A 17,576-nucleotide genomic window follows, 5' to 3' on the forward strand; every position below is an offset into this window, starting at 1 on the left:
GTACTGTTCCCCAGTTCCATAATGTAACAATCTATAATGATTCTATAAAGTAAATACTTTGCATAAGATTTTGGCGTTTCATATAGAAGATGTGATTCACCATTTTGCACTGAGATTAAATAAGACATGATCAGAAGTCCTCCAAACTTTTTCTGTGAGTAGCTCCTCTTTACATAGTCCTTGCCTTGTAGTGTCTAAAAAAAACAACTCACTCAAAAATCAAGCAGTATGCTACATTTAGGATAGTGACATCTTAGTCACTACTAACTGGTCACGACACAGGTCTTGGGACTAAACCACCTAATTTTGGAGGGTGGATTTATAGGTCCGGAGGCCCTAAGCGATTAACATTTAAGGAAGATATTGATGCCATTGATTAAATAATCGTCTTGGGTTTTTCCACAGTCACATTGTACACTCAGGGGTGCAGAATAATAGCTCGTAGTAAGAATAGGTACAAATTGTCTTCAGGGGCCCCATGCAGCAAGTCAACGGTTAAGTCTCCTCCTGAGAGCAGAATCAGCCCAGCCTCCAGTTTCTCTGAAATCCTCCAACTTTGTGGGTTGGGTCCTGTGGAGATCTCCATCCCTTAAATGGGTCACAGCTACAGTATTTGAATGTCATCACAAACTTTGAGATCGGTTCAAAAGGCTCCTTTTCCGGTTTATTTTGGCTCCAAATGATAAGTCTGTGTTCAACATTTATTCAACAACTGCAAAACCAGACGTCAAACACTGCTTATATAAAGCATTACATAAAACAATGAATCAATCCCACAGCGCCACAACTGCGAGTTAACCAAGGACAGAGAGATAATTAGTCAAACAAAACACAATCACCACTACTGTTTCACCTGAAGGCATCTTATTGTGATTTCACGTGTGAAAACTCGATTAAACCAATAACTACGAGCTTGTTTTGATCCTCACAGACAGTCATTCATTCTGCTGTCTGAGAGGTTATACAATATCATTGCGTTATATAAGTGAGCCACATAACCGACCAATAGGAGCCCGCCTCGTGCATCACGTGACGCCCTGCGCTTGCTTCGGAGAACTGGACCTGAAATCCGAAGAAGAAACTACCTCTAGCTGCTGAAGCTAGCTGGCTAGCGACCAAGATGGAGTACCCGAGTAGCTGCTTTATTTTTATCGGGGTGTTCTCGTTTTTTAAGAAGAGGGTATGACACCCGGGTTCGTCAAAACATTCGGGCTTCGGGACACCTGGGCGAAAAGAGTTCGTTTGTGGAGTTCGACGAGCGACGAGGGGGCAGTCGGTGTTAGCTAGGTTAACCCGCTGTAACGTTAGCTAGCGCTCGGCTTTGACTGCTGCCGGGGTCTCTTATATAAAAACAACTAGCGATCAGCTGCGGTTCACTTGAGGGCTTATGGGTCTGTAGCTAACACATATCAGATGTATCCTCGACTTCCACGTACTGTAAACTATTTTAAAACCTAAACTTGGCCTTTGTTGGGTTTATATTGTATCTTTAGGACGAGTTGGTGCGACCAAATGGAAATTGAGCTTCTTACTTGCTAAGCATGGAGGACTTTACCCACCGGCTCTCGACCACACATAAAGATACTGTAGAGTCGTTTTCGTGTTGCGATGTTATCTGGAAAGTTTCAATTTGTAGCAGAAAGACGTTATCAGACCGCCTCCCTGCTGTAAAGGGGGCGAGAGAGGACTGACCAGCGGGACGCTTTGTAAATAACACCGAGCTGCTGCCTCCAGGAAGCTAGAGCCGCTGTTTGCGGGGGAACCACGTCCCTTGCTGGCGATATTGGTGGAGAAGCCATATATAGTTGACTGTTTGTGTTTCTTTAACGCGGATCGGCAACGTCCTGTTTTATTGGGGTTGAGGTCGTATGACTTGGACTGAGTCCTAACCTACCAATGGCCAGCAGTGAGAGTCGGACACACTCGGAGGTTTGGTTTGACAGCAAGACGTTAAATGATAGTTATCCTAATTTTGAGAGATGATTTGTAACCGGCGTGGAGAGTTAGGTCTGCTTTTGCCGGACTACCAGTGAACCCTTTCGCCGTCTAAGTATCTGCTTTTGCATTTGGGAGAAGAAGATGGAGACGGGAGTGAGGTCTCACCAGGGCGAGCTGTTCGTCCACCCGCTCTCCAACCCTGGAGCTGCGGGCATCTGCCCCGAAATGCTGGAGGTGGCAGAGGAGGCCAGCCGGGCTGGGGACTTTAACCTGGCCGTGGAGATCTACAGCTCCCAGCTCGCAGACCTCCAGCAGCCGGACAGGGGCTTGTGCCTCAGGAAGGCCGACTCTTTGGCCCGCGCCGGGCGGATATCTGAGGCGCTGGACTCGTACTGCATAGCGGCCAGCCTGAGTAAACTGCGCCCGGAGGAGCTTCCCCTCCTGGTGGAAACCATTGCCCGGACTCTCCGTGATAAAGAGCTGGGCTTCCCCGGGGCTTTAAACGGGCACGGTAAAAGCAGTGGCGGGGAAGATGGGATTGAAAGTGATGGGGAGTGTGGAGAGGACGAAGCACTGGACTTGTTCTCCTGTCGCCTCTGCAAGTGTCTGCTCTATGAGCCCACGACCGTGGAGTGCGGGCACACTTTCTGCAAACGCTGCTTAGAGGACGACTCTGTCAAAGACTGTATTCAGTGCAAACAAAAGTTGAACAAAAAAGACGGACTGCCACACGGCCGGAGATTAAACGTTGTTCTCAGCGGCCTGCTGGATAAACTGTTCGCAACTGAGACTAAAGCTAGGAAATTGTGGATCGAAGGAGAGCTTTTGTGGAAAACTCCGAACCTCAGTGATGCCTTGGAGAAGTACAGTGCTGCAGTGGATCTAGGTAAGAAAGCACAGCCTTCACGCATACAAGCGAAAGTGTTTAATGTAACCCTTTCTGCGATAAACGTGACAATGTTTTTATCAAAACTCTAGTGTTTTGTACAGGTGACCTACTTTGGTCAGTCTAGCTACCCGGTGTCACCGGTAAGTGGCGCCATTCCTACCGATCTAGACTGCATCAAATAACGTCAGGCGTTACATGATGCACCGTACCTCATTACCTAAGCAGCACACATACTGATACGCTGCTTGCCAGTGGAACATGCATAACATATTACCTATTTCTGCTCTGCAGGACTAGTGCTTTCACAGAGCAGCTATAGGGAAGGGATGTATGTGGAGCTCTCAAGCCCACTTTGTTATTCGGTTGTTATATCACCAAAATATTATTTATTACATTTACATTCTTTAGTAGTGACCGACTGAGGTTGGACTTAAGCATTAACCCCTCCTCTTACTGGCGGTGTTTCATAAGCTGGCACTTTATAATATGTTGGATAACATTCAGGGAAAAGTAACTGTGATAAACTCTAAAATGTTGCTATACAACATTAGTGAAAGAACATCAACTTATCACTTAAAGAAGAAGAATATCAAAGAGAAACGTTAGGATCGATGTCACTTTAAGCAGCTGTTTTTCTGAACCGCTGAGCCAGACTACAAAGTGTTCTGTTCTGTTGGCACATTACATAGAGTGTCAGTGTGTTTCATTAAGGGCAAGTCTCATGTTGCACAGTTTGAATCCTCATAGAAAGTTGAACCGACCTCTTGCCACCTCTGGCCTACATAGCCACAAACATTAATTTCCTGTGGTCTTTGAATAGATTAATGAACAACAACACGGCATTGACACCGCTGGCTATCTTAGGTGTTCACACTCATGTTGGTTGAAGAAATGTATCAACTGGAGATGAACGTGTCAATCAAAAGAAATGTAGTGCAGTCTCTTTCTGTCATTTTGAGTGTTCAAATGGCACTTTTCCAGATATTTCTCTCCCTAGATCAATATTGATTTGTGCCTTCTGTCTTGTGAAGGACTCTGGGTGACAGGAGGACAGAGTGCCTTCACAGCTTTGTCACTGCCAGTCAATGTTTTCCCAACAAATGCAGCAGGAGGCCTTCTGGTGTCCGTGATGTAGGATGAGCGTAATGGGCTCAGCACAAGTACAGCTGTTATCCAACCTGCGCCTTTTAGGCAAATGTTTTTCCTCTCGGCGGCTGCCGTAGTGTGCGCTACATTTACACAATGGAAGTGATATAAGGATGTGCGGCCTGTTTGTGTAAGAGCGCATAATGGACAGGTCCAATATTGGTTACTGAAGGAGAGATTGCAGTCTGTTTTGCAAAGTAACACAACCAAGGCAAAGCCACAGCCTAAGTTTTTGTTAATAGTTTAAGTTTATTTAAAGAAGTAACAAAATTACAGGATAATACAGTAATTCAGTTAATGAACAACTACAAAAAATGATGTGCTCAGGAAGGAGAAAACTGACTGAAAAGGAGAAAAGCACAGTGAAAAACAATAAGATAACCAGTTTACCCCTCGTGTGCCTGCTCTTTCTGGATCTCTCACATTTTCTTTCTCTCCTTGCCTAATATTTTTGTGTCTTACTTTGGTGAGAAGCTATCAGGATGTAGGTCATCCACCTTCTCTAGTAAAGCACCTGCTTGAGGAACTGCATTTCCCTTTCTATCCTAGTTGACACAATGCAATGATCACAAATCCTTCCTGTAAATGATAATTAGGGTTCAAACCCTGAAGGGGTAGGGGTCTAGACACATGAAAACCTGGCCCAATAAATGGAAATTATGTACAAATGCTTTCCAAGAGCCCAGTCTGCCAGATGGTGGCGCTGTAATTAAGGCTGCACCCCTCGCCAAGTCCAACTGATTTGAAATGGGATGCACAAGTCCAACTCAAAGTGCACCACAATGAATCCTTTTGGACCATAAAAGTCCCCCATGATGGATTTTTAAAATTTTTTTAAATTATGACTTAATTTCAATGAGAACATTGGTCAAAAAGCATTGTATTGGGTTCAGTCCAAACTAGCTGAAGTGACTTGTCAGCTTTTATGAAGCCTTGTGAAGCTTTAACTGTAGTCATTTGAGCTGCACAAAAAGGTTCGAACCCTGAATCCCTGCTTGTGGCTATATTTCCTACCAAGTTTGTTCTTGCTTCAGTGAGACAGCTGTCCCTACCCTAGATCATCAGACTTCCCATCATCGAGACTCCAGGGATAGAGCTGAACAATGCACGCCTGTTAGGATTTGCTCAGCTTTTTGAGTGCAGACAAACAATGCTGGTGTAATTTTACCTTGTTGCCCATGAAAAGCCAAAACCCAGGGAATACATTTCCCACTCTTAACCACCGACTGATTTGCACCAGGTCTGAGCTCATAGACATCCATTGTTGTTGAAAATGCACTAAAAAGAGGTTCTATAGTTACAGTGCCACCTTGATCAAAGTAATGCAACAGTTTTTTGGAATACATTATGTATTAGATTACTGTATTATAACAAAAGATATAGTTCTAGGTACACCAATATGTTTTTTAAGCCAAATTCCCACACAAAAACAAATGTAAGTAGATTCACCCACAGAGTAACTGTGACAGACATTATATACCAGCAGTTTCATTCAAAGCTATGAGAAATCATAACAAGCATGATATACATAACAACCTTTTGTTTATTTTAAGTGCAAGTCTAGAGAGGCCAGGACATTCAATTGCATCTTGGCAGTGGACAGTTTTCAATGTTAAAATAGTCTTGTTCTGTGTCTGATGGTGAAGAAGTGCTCATAAAACATAAAAAATAAACAAAATCAGATGAAGACGTTGCTAGACTATATTGTGGAAGCTCCTATTCTCCAGTCACAATGTTTAAATTTTTTATTCTTGCAGTGTCACATAAAGGCTGTTGGGAGTCAGATTATAGCACAATATTTTGGAGACATGTAAATATTGTCTGTTGATCCTGCTGTTGGTGTCTCAGCTGACTCAGCTTAGTCGGCCTCTGCACCTTCTGTTCAGTTTTTGGTAAGATGAGAGATCCGGCCTTCGGAAAACGGTTTCTCAGATAACTTGCCAAAAGGTTTCAGAATCCAAAGTTCCCCTCACAAAATGCTAAAGGCCCTGGTTGAAATAATGCTCTCATCAGACTGGAACATCTTGGTTGTTAAGAAAGTAAAGATTGATAGCACTCGCGGCGGGGGAAAGGTGTCAAAAGTCCAAATTGGGTACATAAAGTACTTGTTATACAATTAATGTCATTTGTGAAAAACCTGTTTAATGATGTGGCAATAAATTGACTGGTAATTGTCCTCTGACACCACGTATTATCACTACATAAGTTGCATAGCATTCTCACACATCAAATAGGTCACATGTCACATGTTACATTGTTGCCCTACTTCTACTAGACCTAGAAAAAGCTGTCCATCCCCTGGAGGCCTGTCCACTGACCTCATGCTGTGTGTGTGTGTGTGTGTGTGTGTGTGTGTGTGTGTGTGTGTGTGTGTGTGTGTGTGTGTGTGTGTGTGTGTGTGTGTGTGTGTGTGTGTGTGTGTGTGTGTGTGTGTGTGTGTGTGCCTTTTTTTCCCTGTGGTGTACAGTGCCCTCTTCAGGCAGACTGCTGTGTCAGCGGGCTGAGTTGCACATGGAGATGAGGAACTTCAGTCAGGCAGTGCAGGACACCAACAGCCTCTGTAGGATGAAACCGCTCTGGCCAAAGGTGAGTCACATGTTTGAAATGGACCTGCAGGGCCAGATTATATACGTGTGTCAAAATAAAGAAACCTAAAGCTACAATAGAATGTCATGTCAAATGTTATATAATCTATCTCATTAAGAGGTCTTTTTTTAATGTTCATAGGCATCAGAAAGTTGTTCTATTCCCTGACAATACTATCCACTGTGGGTTACAGTACACAGCACAGATCAGAATATACTTCCACTAATAGAAAAATTAACAGAAAAATGTAAAAAAAAAAAAGAAAAGGAAAACTGTTATTATGGTGCAGATCAGCATGAATCTTTATAAATAAATAAAATGGTGTGGCAAATAACAATTTCATTTTTTTCATATTTTTGTATTAGACTTTTTCATTTAATATAAGACATAGTATAGAAGAAGAAAAAGCAAACGAGTTGGATTCTAGTGAAGATAGACGGAATGTGAATGTGATTTTATTTCAAACTAAAATATCTTCTATTTGAAAATGGCCCACAGTCTACACATATATATAAACTGCTGGTGTAGTTAAGTTAAGCACATTATAAGTTAGGAGGACCATTCTGACATTAAGTGAATGAGTGAGGTTACAACAGTTTCTCATGTTTTGATCCACTTTAACTGTATTTTTGAGGACTTGCTTGATGCATTCCAAGTCAAAATGTCTCACAATGAAAATTCAAAGAATCTACAATTTGTAGATGGATATCATGTAGCTCTTAACATGCCATCGCAGACATGTATGTGTTCTATCTGCTGGTGCTCCTCGCAAATCATATCTAATAGTTCGGATTGGAACGATAATCCAACGATGGCAGCAGCTCTTCACAAATGATTGTGTGTTTAAACTTTTAGAATTTATGTCACTTGGAGTAAAATTAGTTATATGTGAATGTTTTTTGTTGAAGTGTTCAGAGCGGTCATGCCTATAAGTGAAAAACAAATTATGTCTTCAGACTTACTGCACGTATTAAAATATGTTGATAAATGAGGGACATTAGGTTAGAAGGTGGTGTTTATAATAAAACAACAGATGGCAACATGAGATTTTGTTTGCATGTGGAATGTAAATACTGGATTGTATTAATCACACAGTTTTTCTTTATTTCAGGCTCACTGTCTGAAAGCCACGGCGCTGAGTAAAGCAGGCCGGAATGACGAGGCCTTGCAGGAATACTTAATGTGTTTGGCGTTAAAGCCTGACTGGACCAAAGTAAAACTGGAGGCTCAGAAGGTAAGAGAAGCTTTTTTATATTGCTTCTGGTTTTAATGAAATGTCTAATTTGCCTATAAAACCCTTTTAATAAAAATGGTTATTGAAAAAAAAAAAAACCCCAGTATTTCCTACAATGACCTAATGCAACCAAAGTTATTAAAGGGAGAGATAACTGTATAATTGCTTTGTCATAAAGTATATATTGTTATATCGCCCAACCATAGTTTTCTTAAGAGATGTTGCAAAATGCTAAAACCTTTCATACAACAGATCCACACAATGAGGTGTGAGTGACTCTCACTATATCAATGTCAGTACAAGGAGAAGAAGATGCCACTCCTGATTTTACGCACTTGGGGGGGACAAACAAATTACCTATATGTATTGTGAACATTAATCAAGTTCCTTGTTTTGTTTTATCCTGCAGGTCCTTAGCGAGCTGTTCTCCTCTGTGTTTGAGAACGAGGACCTTCCAACGCCGCTGCACCCACTGCAGGGGGGGTTGACCACCCGCCTCATCAAACCCCCAGCCTTGCTCAGGTCTCTGAGGCCACTCACGCAGAGGCCTGGCTCCTCCTCACAGGTTAGTGCGCACAAACAAACACAAATACAAATACATAAATACGTTGTTCCTCACAGTCCATCTTTCCAGCACAGTTGGCATTATGTTTTGACATTTTGAATGAGGTGCAAAGCGTGGCTGTCAAACTGATCATCCCTCCGTAATCGTCCTGCTCACTAATCTCTGTCTGTCTGCCTGTCTGCGTGTCTGCGTGTCTGTGTGTGTGTGTGTGTGTGTGTGTGTGTGTGTGTGTGTGTCCAGGACTCAGAGTTCAGTGTGACTAAAAGCGCTCCAGTGGATGACTCGTCCTCCAGACTGTCTGCTCCGTGTCCCAGTAAATCGGACCCCGCTGCAGGGGAGGACAACATTAAGAGCCTTGCTGGCGTTCTGGCTATGCTGCCGGCACCCCCTGGTGGCATCAAGAGGAAACACAGTGGAGATGGACCCTCAGCAATCTTCAAGCCTCCCTCCAAACAGCTCAGACCTGGTAGGAGAAACTGTGATTCACTGCAAAATAGGATCATCCACTATTGACATAGTTGGTATAAGTTCTAAATAATTTCGCTTTAAGTCTGGGACCACCTATTGGTTATTCTGATAATAATGAATCAGTAATCAAATTCTTAAATTGGCTGACTGGTTGTTTTATTTATCAACTCATTCACTGCATACCCCCCTTAGTAAAATAAGTCATTGTATTGTACACTGAAATTGGACCTATTTGTATTTTATCATTTTTACTTCTTCAATAAGAAATCAATTATGACAAATTAAGACTGAGGCAACGTAACACTATTGTTTTTAGTACAAGTACTGGTAGTTACATTCTTCACTGAGTAATAAGTATGTGGTATGTAAGCATGTGTGTAATGTAGAAGTCCTGATCCCATCTTTGGCTCAGACAATCCAACGCTGCGTTACCCTGCAGTCTGCTTCTTTGTACTGGACCAGTTAAGCTACTTTTCCAGCTAGAGAAGAGACTGTCTGTCATTGCATCGTTTTAATCTGTACCAATGTTTTTCCCAAGTGTTAACTGTAGTTTCCTTGTGTGATATGATCGGATCATCACACTAAGATTTTCTGTTATAAACCCTAATGTGCACTCCAAGAAAACAAAGCAGAAAATTAGCCATGTGATACAACTTTAATGTAATTTGAGTGTGTTTCTTGTGTCATGAGCCATGGACTAAAAATGATAAACATGCACTGTAGGTCTAAGTAGAAGAAGAAACCTGCAGATACTAAATAACCTGAACATACAGAAATGCGTCTCCTGATGTTGTGATGTTTTGTACAGATGAGGCGAGCAGCCTTCAGACGGCTACAGTGTGTGGAGGGAGGGTGGTTCCTGCTGAGCTGCTGGACAGTGGAGACATGGAGTGTTCACTCTGCATGAGGTGACTGCACATAGTCCAACGTCTCACACACACATACATACACACACACACACACACACACACACACACACACACACACACACAAACACAAACACAAACACACAGACAAACTGCATGCATATTCACATGTGTTAGTAACAGTTTGGACCAAAAGTATTCACTTAAAATCTCTGTTTATGTGAATGCAACTGTTTTATCAGGACATGTATCTGTGTGCGATACATGCACCCCAGGCAGTATTAGCATGTTGGAGACTGACTGGGCTTTTTGCTGTTTGTCCTCCAGATTGTTCTATGAGCCGGTGGCCACTCCCTGTGGTCACACCTTCTGCCTCAAATGTCTGGAGCGCTGCCTGGACCACAACTCCAACTGCCCTCTGTGCAAGGAAAATCTGTCTGAGGTACACACACATTTGATGTAGTCAAATATGCAAATACACTGTTATTATCTTTTCAATAAAGGGCCAAAACCATATTTTGACCTCAGTGTTGTGAGTGTTGTTTAGTTTGTAGTAGTACAGACTAGAGGTGGGCGATATATATCGTTTGCGATAATATCGTCATTGTTGTTTTGACGATGTGCAAATTTCCATTATCGAGTATTTAAATTACTTCGACAAAAACAATGAAACGCCCGCGGAAACTCCTCACATCCATTAATACACGGTGCAGCAGCGCTCTCTACAGCATGGCAGGATTCAGTTACACGACTAGTGGGCCTACGTGATCACAAGACGTGATCACGTGACCTCTCGCTAGCATCCTCCTTGCAACAGTTTAGCAGCGCGTTGCGATGGTAGAGAGAAAATGCAAACACCTCCAGTCCCTGAAGCTACCGGTACTTCAGATGATTTAGTGCCGAGACGTGGGTCCTATGGGCTTCAGCGTTCAGAGCGCTAAGCGCCTTCAGCGGTAAAAAGATGTCAGCGGAGACGGTTTTTTTAGCGCAGTGCTCAGAGTGCTTCAAGTTGAAATCTGTTCAACTTTTAACACTGCTGGGCGCTCGGAAAATGAGTTTTTGAGCGCTCTCAGCGCTGTAAACGCGTTTGGTGGACACAAGTACAGTTCAGACAATTCTAATCACATTTTAAAGGATATCGACTGATTATCGTTATCGCCAAAATCCCAAAAAATATTGAGATATTATTTTTTGCCCATATCGCCCACCCCTAGTACAGACACAATTTATTGTTTAATTAGTAGATTGACTGAAAATGAATCAACTTTAGTTTTTGTAATGTATTGATTGTAATTTATCCCTCAATACCAAAAAAAATCAATTTGACAATTTAAAATTCAGAGCATTAAAATATTATTAAAGAAAACAGACGGATTAAATGATACTAACAGTTGTTGTTTGTAGCCCTAGTATGTATTAAATAGTGTCCTTATGGTCTTTGTTGTCATTGCAGTATCTGGCCACCAGGGGCTACAACAAGACCCTGCTGATGGAAGAAGTGCTGCAGCGTTACCTAGGAGACGAGCTGGCTGAGAGAAAGAAAATCCACGAAGAGGAAATGAAGGAGCTGTCCAAGTCAGTTTCACACACTCACATTATTTATTTACTACAATACACTAGTCACAGGATCAAAAATAAATATTCATAATATTTTTTTAAATAGTAACATTAAAATCCCTATACCTATACAACCTGTACAGACAAATGTCTCAGCTTATGTGGATTAGGAAGTGTTAATGTCTTAAATCAAACTGGTACAGGTCTTGTTTTTCAGCATGCAGTTAGATTCTGTCTTGTATTGTCTCACATTTATAATGGTGAAAATATGTCATTGAAAATACCTTTTAATGAAATCAATTAAGCAGTGCATTGTTTACTATATGAAATATGACTCCTTTCATTTGACAATGAATTCTGTTAGTTCCAGATAGAATTAAGCATTAAAAGTGGTTCCTGTTATTACCATAGTCTCAACAAAATATTTACTGTGTCTCTTGTAGCCTGAACCAGGAAGTACCCATCTTTGTGTGCACCATGGCTTTCCCCACCATCCCCTGCCCACTGCATGTGTTTGAGCCGCGCTACCGCCTCATGATCCGCCGCTCCATGGAGACGGGCACTAAGCAGTTTGGCATGTGCATAGCCGATGAGCTCAAAGGATTTGCCGACTACGGCTGCATGCTGCAGGTGAGTGTGTGCATCTAGAGCTGGTAGACGATGTCTTTTGTTTGCTTATTTTCCTCTGGCACATGTCCTTATCTCACTCTGAGATTCTATAAATAAATAAAGGAAATACAAAACAATCTGTCTTTCAGGTGCGGGATGTGAAGTTTTTTCCTGACGGTCGTTCAGTGGTCGACACCATTGGTGTGTCGCGGTTCAAGGTCCTCACCCATGGCCAAAGAGACGGCTACAACACCGCCAAGATAGAGTACCTGGAAGACAAGAAGGTGGGTGTGTTGTCTGTTAGAGCTCCTCATTTCAAACACTTTACATCATGCTGCTGTCAAGCAAATGTTACACAAAGTAGAACTCAGGTTTTTGCCCCAAGCCACTCTGAGACAGTTCAACAGCAAGGGGAAAGTAACAGTCATGAGTTCCCTTCTCTGTGCCACTGGCAAATTCAGTCTTTCCAGAGGGGAAAAAACAACCTCTTTCTACACCAATAAACACATAAGTTAATGAATATGTGCTTAAATTACTCTCTTTTCAGTCAGGTGGAAAGGGTTTTGAAATTGGAAATTATGCAGCCTCTGCCATCTTTCCTCTGCTCAGTGGTTTTTAATAAAAAAACAAAAATCTCTGTCCAAACAGGTGGAGGCGGAGGAGCTGGTGGAGCTTCTGAAGCTGCACGACTCCGTGTACGAGCAGGCCAACAGCTGGTTCACCTCCCTGAAAGACAACATGAAGAGCCAGATCCTCAGTCACTTCGGACACCTTCCCAGCAAAGACCCCGACCCACAGGTAGGCAAATATCTGCGTAGCATAGTCTTACTGCTTTTACCACAAAAATAGAAATACATGATGAAACAAGATGCCAGTTTACATTTTAGTTTGATTAAGGATAAATGTGTGCAACAATATAACTGATGTGTGCTGTCTTTTATGAGAGGCAGGATTTTCAGAAAATAAGATCAAAAGAGGGAAATCTGAATATAAACACCATATGCTTAAAAACCTACCAGGAACATTCTGTGTCCAGCCATGGTCCTCGCATTAAAGCTGCATTCCTCGGCCTAACCAGAATGTGTTTTTTTTTCCTAGAGCAGTAAGGGGAAGTAGGACGATAACTGTTTCCACTCTCCACTCAAACCCTTTCTCAGCTGCTCCATGATTTCTGTTTTCTGCTCACACTGAGAGAACCAACTCAAATGCAGTAAAGTTATTGACCTACAGAGTCAGTGGGAAGACACACACAGACAGATTCATTCTGCAGCTGACACCAGTTTAGTTGTCACATACAGGAATTAGATTAAATGCTTTACCAAGTCTCTATTACAGTACGCAACCTTTCTAAACCCCTGTGAGCAGTGAAAGTTGTTATAACTCTACTGTATATATCCGTTCTCTCCCTCAGGCCAGTCCCAGTGGTCCGGCCTGGTGCTGGTGGCTGCTTGCTGTCCTTCCATTGGAGAATCGAGCCCAGCTCACCATCCTGGCCATGACCTCCCTCAAGGACCGCCTCATTGCCATCCGCAGGGTCCTCATCTTTGTTACACGCAAGAGGCCGCGGTGATTGCCCAGCCGCTCGGGGCAGACACCGCTCGGACTTCTATGCAGTTCAGCAATTCATTCATTCATTTATTTGGTCATTCATTTGGTCACTTATTGACTGATTCATTGACTCATGTATACATGTGTTCAATCATCCTTTTACTTGCCCACTCTTACATCAGTTCATTCTCTCAGAAGCTCATGAACTCCTTCCTGTGTCATGCAGCCTGTCTGAGCACATGCGTCAGGTCTGTTGAGAGCGTCAGGTGGGCCGGGGTGCTGACATGACGGTAATCCTGGTTTCTCGTCTCTCTGTCCGTGTGTCCAGCCACCCACCTCCACCTGCATCTTGGATAAATTGAGCTACAACACATCTCTGAACGAGTGACCTCTCACCTGGTGTTCTCTCTTGAGGCAGAGGTAAAAGCAGTCAGGCCAGCTGTTTCACTTCCGTTTAGGCCACCTCTGGGTAATTAGCCCGACACTCTGTTATGAAGGAACAAAAAAAAAAAACATGTTATCACAAGAGCAGTGTGAGCAAGAGGAATGAATCTTTTCCTACATATACTAAGCAGTATTTTCACACAAACTGAAACAAAAGTTGGCCCGCCACAGAGCCGCCTGCCCCCTCGCATCCACAACTGTGAACATTCGTACAAGTGCAGTCAAAACAAAAACTCACTCACTGAAATATGAAGCAAAAACAGAAACAACACAAAACTGAATGTACTGGTCTGGCTGTAGTATGTGGATGTGTTTCTCCCTTCTGCATTTACAGAATCCGTTCGGGGAGTTGCACATGCAACATCTGCTTCACCCTAAATCTCACTGACTGAGCCAAAATTCATGTGCAGAAACCTGGAGCTTTCTATCTGGTGCCCCACCCGGCGGTGGGCCCGTACCTCAGACTGTCGGATAGAAAGCAATGGGCGCCATGAGAGTCATTGCAGGGTGGATAGGATTGTGATTATGCTAACACTAATAAAACCACAGACTACAATGTGTGAGAACAAGTACAACTCTACAAAACATGCTCCACTCGTCATGAAAGAAGATTTCAGTTCAAATCTAAGTCGGGCAATCGCACAAGTTCTAGTTGCATTTTGGAAAAATGCAAATACAAATGCATCCTCCCAGACACAGCTGATCTGGAACTTTATGTCCTATTGTAGCATATCTCTGGGACTTGATACAGACGTAGTAATTGGGGTTGATTGTGTATTTTCTTTTAGGTTTTTTTGTTTTTGTTTCACTCTCTCTGCTATGCCCTTAAGTGTATGTGTATGGTGATATTTTAAGTTGGGTGATTTATATGTATATCAATGTAACTTGGAGGCCTTTGTAATGATTTATTTAAGGAACATTTTACCCTCTCTCTCTCTCTGTTTCTCAGTACATTTACATGCACTGTAATGCAAATGCAGTGCTTTAAGTTGTCCCTATTGTTTAATTTTCTAAACAAACAATCTATGTTTATAGTCAGCGTTTCTCAATAAAACACATTGTGTGTATCCTGACTTGTTGAATAGTTTTATTAGCAAAGAGATTTTTGTATATTTTTGAACTTGCATTGTTTCATCTTTCCTCCCTGTCTTTACTGGCACAATGCCGTGTCTCTTGGCGCTCATTGTCACCAAAAAGCTCCATAGCTCTACTTGTAAAAAAAAATCCACATGATGCTTGAAAGAAGATGATGTTGCACAATAATAACCCAACTCTTCCTGATAGTTGAATTAAAGGTCCCATGTGGAATTTCTGACCACTAGTAGTGCTGTAGAACAATGGTTTCACGAGTGGGTCCCTGTCTTGTTTGTATCCCGTGCAAGAGCATGCAGGTGTCCCAATATGGGTTCCTGCTGGCGGTTTCAAGCTGTCCCACTGAAAACAGCTGGTTGTTTGAACAAAAGAGACGTAGCGATGTGCCAGCAAATTGCAGGGAAGAAGATGATGAACAATGGAGGTTTCAAAATATTCCAAACATACGCTTTGCGACTGTTTTTAGTTCATTTTCAATTTGTTTTGGGGAGAAACACTGAATGTAAACCTACCTGCTTTTCATTTACAATAAAACTCAACAGCGTGTGTTAAAAGGAAGGAAGAATGAATGGTGAAGGTGTCGATGGCTTAAATTGAGCTTTGCAAGATATGAAATGTCACGTATTTCCAAGCCCAGAGTAAGTCCAAAGAGTGAAGAGCAGTCAGACAAATTATGCTTAACTTTAAGCTGGTCGAGCTGCTTTAAGAGGACAGCCATGGTTGTAACTGCATTCTTATAGTGCGTGTAAATGCACTGTTCTCTGTATAATTCTGTCCTTCCAAATGACTCCACTGCAGTTACTCGCTCCCTGTACAGGGGAGGGGTTCACAACGTGCTGCATTTCCCTGGTATATTTGTAAAGGGAGCTCTTATACCTATTTTTTATTGCAAATAAAGAAAAACACATTCAGTCCTGTCTCTACCTGTTGTTTTGTATCATAGCTGTTCCATTTTTGATAATTTACTGAGAGATCTGTCATGCTCACATGTGTATGTATTATTAAGCAAACCCTACTATGAAGCACTTCTAGAGATTTGTCATGAAACCAAGTTAATGATAGTTTAACATGCCACTCATCAGTGTTTTGTTAATTCTGATCATCCACAATTTGGAAGGTGATACAGTCTGGTGAAAATGTGACTTGCTCAAGGGCACAGATCTGTAAGTCCTATAGACATTACTGTACATGGAGCTCACTGTATTAAAATAGGGCTTTGATCCAAAGGAAGTTAGCTGTTCGGTCTATGAAGCTGTTTTTTCCTGCCTTTCACTGGGTGAAGTGTAGGACAGAAAAAGCTTACAGCACTGGTCCATTAAATAAACACCACCCACATTTTTTCCAATAAAACTAAAATATCTTATTTTGTAAATCCTGGTGAAGTCACATGACTGGATGGCTGATGATGATTGGATGATGCATAAATAAATTAGAAATATACTCATACACCACTGTGAGGAAGGCCAGATAGTCAAGAACATTAGGGCAATAAAGCACAGCGCTGGTTGAGTCTGGAGAGACTGTCTACATTCTCCATTTTATTCAGTGGATATTATATATATCTTATGTTAAATGAAATATTATGAGACACAGATACATCAATGTGATATCTGATTCCTCAGAGAGAGACACATATAGACTACATGAATAGATTCCTGAATCTGGTTTGAAACTAGGGAGGCCTTGAGACATCTGACCTGAGCTGAGCTCTCCAGGCTTGACCTGAACTGTCCGGATTCACCAACCCTATTACTACTACTATGCTTCAAAAACACGTAAGTGAGCAGGGAGGTAAAAACACTGAGCAGGAGACTGATGAGATGATCCCTTCCATACTTGGAGACGAGGCTGCAGTCTTGGCTGGCATCTGGATCAGCCACTGTAGTCCAGACAATAAGCATCTTCTTGTCTTTTCTCCTCACAGGCTCCGCCACTGAAGGCGTTTTATATAGTCTGCACAGTGAGACTGTTGCTGGGCAAAGTGAATTTGGGATGTTTCTTTTTTTAACATTTCTCCCTCTATCCCTGCTTGACCGTGGGACGCAGTAGCAACTGCGGGCCACAGGGGGGCAGTGTTTGTTAGTGAAATAGCAGGTGAGACGAATTGCAGGGGCATTGAGTTCATACAGGGTTCTTACTGGGAGGAGAGAGAGAAGACAGACAAAACAGAAAGGCAGACATCCCAGATAGCAAATTGTGCTTCCGATTAGATTCCGAGAATGACAATTTAAACGTTCTTGGGGGGACAAAATGTCCTGCAGCAACAACATTAACAAATTCATGTATAACATTGGACATGTTTTGACACCACTTGATGTTACATAAAGTACATTATGTAAACTGAGCTCTGGTAAACATCCTCTCCTGACAGTATTGTCACCAGAACGCTCTGCCATTATCTACAACAAGTGAAATTCAGTGAGAATGTTTACACCTGAGTGAACACTGAAGGATCTTTTCTATTGTATTGTCGCATTCAAACTATCTTCCAGAATATGCAGAACTTGAATGAACGTTATGAAAGGAGACAAAGTGGTGGCTCGCAGGGTTGCTGTAATAAACCTTAACTGATGAATTCTCGTGAATGGTATGGCCATAAGAGATATGAAAGGTGCTTCATTGCTTCTTCTAGCC

At 42.2% G+C, this 17,576-nt stretch overlaps 1 protein-coding gene across 1 annotated transcript; it reads left to right on the forward strand.

Moving 5' to 3' along the window:
- The first annotated feature begins 1,047 nt into the window (after nucleotides 1–1,047).
- lonrf2 (LON peptidase N-terminal domain and ring finger 2) lies at nucleotides 1,048–15,853 on the forward strand. The gene is made up of 12 exons (XM_051403977.1): nucleotides 1,048–2,824; nucleotides 6,441–6,559; nucleotides 7,671–7,793; nucleotides 8,203–8,358; nucleotides 8,599–8,824; nucleotides 9,635–9,734; nucleotides 10,020–10,134; nucleotides 11,146–11,267; nucleotides 11,693–11,879; nucleotides 12,008–12,142; nucleotides 12,507–12,656; nucleotides 13,270–15,853. Exons 1-12 carry the CDS (start codon nucleotides 2,080–2,082, stop codon nucleotides 13,426–13,428), a joined length of 2,337 nt encoding a protein of 778 aa, XP_051259937.1. The 5' UTR covers nucleotides 1,048–2,079; the 3' UTR covers nucleotides 13,429–15,853.
- Nucleotides 15,854–17,576: the final 1,723 nt, after the last annotated feature.

The sequence above is a fragment of the Dicentrarchus labrax genome, unplaced genomic scaffold (genome assembly GCF_905237075.1).
Source record: "Dicentrarchus labrax unplaced genomic scaffold, dlabrax2021, whole genome shotgun sequence".
In the NCBI taxonomy this organism is placed as follows: Eukaryota; Metazoa; Chordata; class Actinopteri; family Moronidae; genus Dicentrarchus; species Dicentrarchus labrax.